Source organism: Aegilops tauschii, chromosome 3 (assembly GCF_002575655.3).
Source record: "Aegilops tauschii subsp. strangulata cultivar AL8/78 chromosome 3, Aet v6.0, whole genome shotgun sequence".
NCBI classification, from domain to species: domain Eukaryota; kingdom Viridiplantae; phylum Streptophyta; class Magnoliopsida; order Poales; family Poaceae; genus Aegilops; species Aegilops tauschii.
The window spans coordinates 505,109,171-505,114,651 of NC_053037.3; the positions used below are offsets into that span (position 1 = coordinate 505,109,171).

Sequence of the window (5,481 nt, forward strand, 5' to 3'; positions counted from 1 at the left end):
CTCACTCCAGTAATCATGTTTGCTGAAACCAGCTGCAAACCATAACAAATTCCCTGGTCGGTAACAGTATAGTGTTGGTAGGTCATTTTATGCCGGAGCAGAGCACCATGGAGAAACATGAAGGGGAAAACAGACAGCATTCTGAAACAGATCCTGTCTTACTCTACTGCCTCAGAAGGTCAAGTAGCTGAACCAGTGACCCTTCAGCCTCAGCTAGATTCTTTAGAACGGGGTAGCATTTGAATCCGTTCCTAGGCTGGACCTTGGATTCCATTTCGATGGCAACGGTCGCAAGACCGATGCTCCACCGTCCGCGCTGCCGTTTTTTGGAGCCTTTGCACATGTCAGGAGCGATCAAGTCCCGGAGATCCACAGGCCCAGGCCATGCTTTTCGAGGGAGCAAGATGCTCTTTCCGAATCATTCCATAGCTTCCCGTTCCCGCGGGCCCGTCGTGAAATTCTCCATTATCAAACTGAATCAATCAATCAACGAAAGAAAAAGCTACGTACTACTACTACAAACAAGCAGAGCAGATTTATCATACGCAGTCTAGCCTGGTGGTCATCCGATGCCACAACAAAGCCTCGCTAGATTTGGCCAGCGTCCCACGAAGCGAGACCAACACACGCAGTATTCAATTAGCAGCAGCGAGTAGTAGCATCCGAGGATTACATTACATCAGATCAGATCAGATCAGATCTCTGCCTGCAGATGCTCTCCCTTCTTGAATTGAATCTTTGTTGGCTCCTTTAAGATATGCTACTAGCATGACAAAAAAGCTGAGATAGCATGTCCGGTGCCCGTCTTCGGGTGAGACGATGGGTCACTGTGACGCTGCACACGTACTAGTACTGGCCTGCTCCTGGACCACATCTCCGCATCTTGTAGCCAGCATCACCTTCTCGTTCGACGAGATGAAAGCAGCGTGGGTTGGTTAGACACGGTCTCTGCTCGTTCCAGCTCTGAAACCTAGAATTGCCATAAACACACACTGAGTAATGCCAGTATAACCGAAACCACACAACAGTTCGTTCCACAAGGACACTGTTTCCTGACATGTTTGCAGCCTGAACGACTCTGGAAACCAACAATAATAGTTTGAGTGCCTGTGCTGCAAACTGTGATAACATTAAAGGCCCTCCTGTTAAATGATACTCCCTCCGTCCCTAAATATTTGTCTTTTTAGAGATTTCAAATGGACTACCACATACGGATATATATAGGCATATTTTAAAGTGTAGATTCACTCATTTTGCTTCGTATGCAGTCACTTGTTGAAATCTCTAGAAAAACAAATATTTAAGAACGGAGGGAGTAGACAGCAACCGGCAGCTACCAGAATTCTCAGAACAACTTCCTACTCAGTTCATACAACAATGTACTACTCTCAGTTTGTTCCAGGACATCAAAAGAGACTCCCCAAGCTTTCCTGCTTGCAGCCAAGGTGCTTATGATTGTACGACTAAATTTATGCATTAAATGACCATTCCAAGAACACTTCAATTTCAGTATATTACAAGCAATGATCTGTGACAAAAATACTCTTACCAAGAAACTTGTCAATAGACTGCCTCATCTAACTATTGAAACCCTTTTTTTAACTGATAGTCTGATGGTAAATAGAGCTTGAGAGGAAGAAGCAGAATTGGTGCCATATTCTTTTTACCTGCCATTTAGCTTCTATCCTTTGCTGAATTTAAGAATGAAGTCAGATAACACACTGGTGTCATTACAAGTGTCCCTCGCTGATAACCATCTGTCATCAAGCTGAACATTTACATCCCTGTTTGAGGAGAAAGTAGCGACTCATTTTTTCAAACCCCACCAAGAATTCAGTTCAACATTATTGTAAAGACATATCGATAAGACTGTAACCATACTTCCAGTATGCTACTACATTTGCACACTTGCTTGGTAAAGAAATAGAAGGCAAGCGCCATGCCCTAATAGTACATGAAGCTATTTACTGTATATATGTGCCAAGATATGGATATGATCAAATGTAAAGTTTTGCTTGCATGTTGTTTTAAAAACTTCATACCTCTTCAAGCTGAGAACTTCATAGTTTTTCCGCAAGTAATCTGCATGCTTGACTAGAACATCCTGGGCATACTCCTTGCCTACCGTTCTAACTGCAGCTGTATTAAGTAGGTTTTCTAATGAACCATGTTTGTTCAGTAGTTTCACTGCAGTCTTGCGACCAAAACCAGGAGCCAGGTGCTGGATTCCGGGAACACCATCCGCTTCATCACCCATAAAGCATCCTACACAACATAACTTCTAATTGATAAGTTGAAAAGGTAAAACCCGACTGCAAGTAATGAAAACAAAAAATGAACAGTTGCAGATTATTGTACAAGATATATACTCACTGAGGCTCAAATCTACAGTTGGATCGCACTTGTATTGTGCAACATAATGCCTCAGCGTATAAAAGGACCATCGGCCAATCTCAGGAATGGGCATAACTAACTGAACATCTTCAGATATCAACTGCTTGAAGTCCTTGTCTGGTGAGGCAATGACAACTCTATAACCTTTCTGTAATACTTGCTCTGTCAAGGTAGCCACTACATCATCTGCCTCGTATCCATCGACTTGCACAACCTGAGTTTGCCGCTCACAAAAGCATTAGGATCAGAAAGAATTGTGACAAAGAGAGCATTGTGGATTGCGCAATTAACACAACTGTGTCTGTCATCTCTGGTCCACCCACCGGAACATTGCACTCGCGGAGCACGTCAACCACGCGTGAATCGGCACCGGTGCCTACGCCGCGAGTCCGGTGCGCTTTGTAGGACGGCAGCAGCCGCCTCCGGTACTCGTTCCCGCCTGCCCCATCAAAGACCTAGCACATCGAGGTAGAATTAAGAATTCACTGAAAACACAAAACAACTCCTATGTGGGGTCTGGGGTGTACTCACAGCGACAACGGGGTCGCGGAGGCTGACGTGCGTGAAGAAGAGCGCGAGCCAGCGCGCGAAGGCGCTGAGGCTACGCTGGGATCCGCGGAAGCATATCGGGTTGACGTCGAGGAAGAACACCCGGCCCTTTGAGGGCCTCGCCGGGGCGTCGCCTCTGCCCGCCAGGTGTTTGCGGGAATGCCTCGCAGACGGCGGGGGCGGCGGGCTGGAGATCGCAGAGGTTGAAGGGGAGGAAACCGTCGAGGGAGATGCGCGGAGTCGTATGGGACGGTACCTAAGGGGTGCTGCTGCCGCGGCGGCGGCGACCGGAGCTATCGCCGACGCGGGGACCGTGCCCACGGCGGGCAGCGGCAATGGCATGGTGCTGGATTCGGTGGGAAGGGGATGTGGGGGTTGCGGATGTGGATAAGGGGCCGAAAGAAACTGAAAACGCTGTTCGGATTTTGCGAAAGCCCATCTAACATATGGGCTAAAATGGTCCTGTTGCAGTTTCAAATGTGGTGAGCTTAGGCCGTCCCATCTTAACAAAGTGGATATTTCTTTCTTTTTAAAAAAAAGTGGACATTTGGAGCGAGTAATGTTTTTTCTAGTTATCTGGAAAAAAATATTCTCTAGACTATTTTTTTGAAAGTATTCTCTTGCTGATGAAGCACTCTAGTCTTTCATAGACAAGCCGAATCGCATAAAGTTAACTCTTGACACGGTGTGTGATTAATCCTTTTTTAGGGTAATCAATTCGGTGTTTCTGAGCATCTTCAGCCACGCCCCCAACAGCCTCACAAGGTGTTTTTTTAACGCCGACGCCTAAAAATCGGCTCAGTCACGCCCCAGAATCTCATTTAGCGCCGGTTTGGGCCGAAATAATAGCCGGCGAATCCGAGCCGAACCCAAGTGCCCGGGGGTCGCCGGCCGAAGCGAAAAGGGGCGTGGGGCCGCTCTGTCGGCGAGAGGAGGCCATTTTTCCGCCGTTTTCCCCCGCTTTCCCACTCGGCTTTCCTCCCATTCTCTATTCCTCCCGCCAATCTCCTCCTCCCCTCCAGTCGGCCGCCATGCCGCCGAAGAAGTACGCGGCCCCCGCGCCGCGATGGATGCCGCCGCCGCCACCACCCAGCCGAAGCAGAGGAAGCGGAGGGCGCCGCCGTCCAAGCCCCCGGGCATGTCTAACGCCGACTAGAAGGCAGAAGTTCAGCGCCGGGAGGCTCTCACCACCGACCGGCGGAACAGGGCCAACGCCAAGAAGGCCCGGGACAGGGCGGCGCTCGCGGCTGCGGCGGTGGCAGAGCAGGCGGATCGCGCGGCCGAAGAAGCCGAGGCGGCTCACTCGGGGATGTTGAATCCACCCGGCGGCCACGGCCCCTACGCGTCCTGGAGCCAGCAAAGCGTTGGGTTTCCGGCCGGCTTCTCGGCGTCGCCACAACCCTGGGGCTGCACGCCGTCGCCGGGCTACGCCGACGGCGATGCGGACGGCTGGTTCAACCCCAACATCACCTTCCCACATGGTCACCCGGCCCAGCGCACGCCCTCGTCCGCCTTCGTCGGCGTGTAATACCCCCGATACACCTACTCGCCGCCAGCCGTAGCAGCCTACCCGACGCCACCTCTCTGCTGTGGCGCGCTGCTGTTCTCATAAGCCTTCTCGTTGCATCTCGGCGACACCGACGCGACGGAGGCTGACATGGACGACATCATCACGACCGGCTCGGCCGCCGCCGCCGCCTCCCCCGGGTTCACTGTCCAAGTTGATACAATGGACCTCAACGGCGACATGGACGGCGAGCTCGACTACGGCGTGGAGGAGCCAGAGGAGGAGGAGGAGGAGCCGGTGCCTGCTCCGACGAGGAAAGGGAAGAAGAAGAAGCGAGCGGCCAGGACCGGCGAGCCGCGCGTCAAGTGGGCGTCCAAGGAGGACGAGTGCCACGCCGAAGCGTGGGAAGTCGTCTGCCTCGACCCGATCACCGGCACGAACTAGAGCGTCGACACGTATTGGGAGTGCATCAAGGCCGAGTTCGACGAGCGCAAGCTCATCGACCCCTACTTCAAAGGCGTCTACATGCAGCGCGGCTCGAAGGCTATGGCGAACCATTGGGGGCTCATCCAAATGGCATGCAACAAATGGCATGGGATGGTCGAGGAGATATCGGCTCGCCCGGAGAGCGGCGCTAGCATCGAGGGTCAGGTATGGCATGCCGGTCTCTACCATTTCTTTTCGCCATGTGCATCGCCGACTGTTGTTCCTCGGCGCAGATGGTGCGGATGTTCGCCATGTATCGCCAGGACAGTAGCACCGACCAAGATTTCAAGTACCTCCACGTCTTCCCCAGATCGAGAAGTGCGAGAAGTGGGCAAAAGTCCGGCGCACCCTCGCCAAGGCCAAAGAGACGTATAGGCCGGACACGCCGACGCCGGACGCCCGAACGGCAACAAAAGGGCCAAGACGGGGAAACACACCGAGTCGGCCACCGCGCGTGTGCAAGAGTCCATCGAGCATTGCCTCGCCGACGCCCAGACCCGGGCCGCCCAGCGGGAAGAGAAAATCGAGGCGCGGTGGTCGGCGTT

The 5,481-nt window shown here is 52.4% G+C and overlaps 1 protein-coding gene across 1 annotated transcript; it reads right to left on the reverse strand.

The window, feature by feature from the left end:
* Positions 1-535: 535 nt before the first annotated feature.
* Positions 536-3,352, reverse strand: LOC109744869 (uncharacterized). Its single transcript, XM_020304014.4, has 6 exons — positions 2,926-3,352; positions 2,718-2,849; positions 2,374-2,608; positions 2,043-2,265; positions 1,668-1,784; positions 536-970 (listed from the first exon to the last, which is right to left on the reverse strand). The coding sequence occupies exons 1-5, from the start codon at positions 3,283-3,285 to the stop codon at positions 1,682-1,684; spliced, it is 1,053 nt and encodes a 350-aa protein (XP_020159603.1). The 5' UTR covers positions 3,286-3,352; the 3' UTR covers positions 536-970; positions 1,668-1,681.
* Between the last annotated feature and the right edge of the window lie 2,129 nt (positions 3,353-5,481).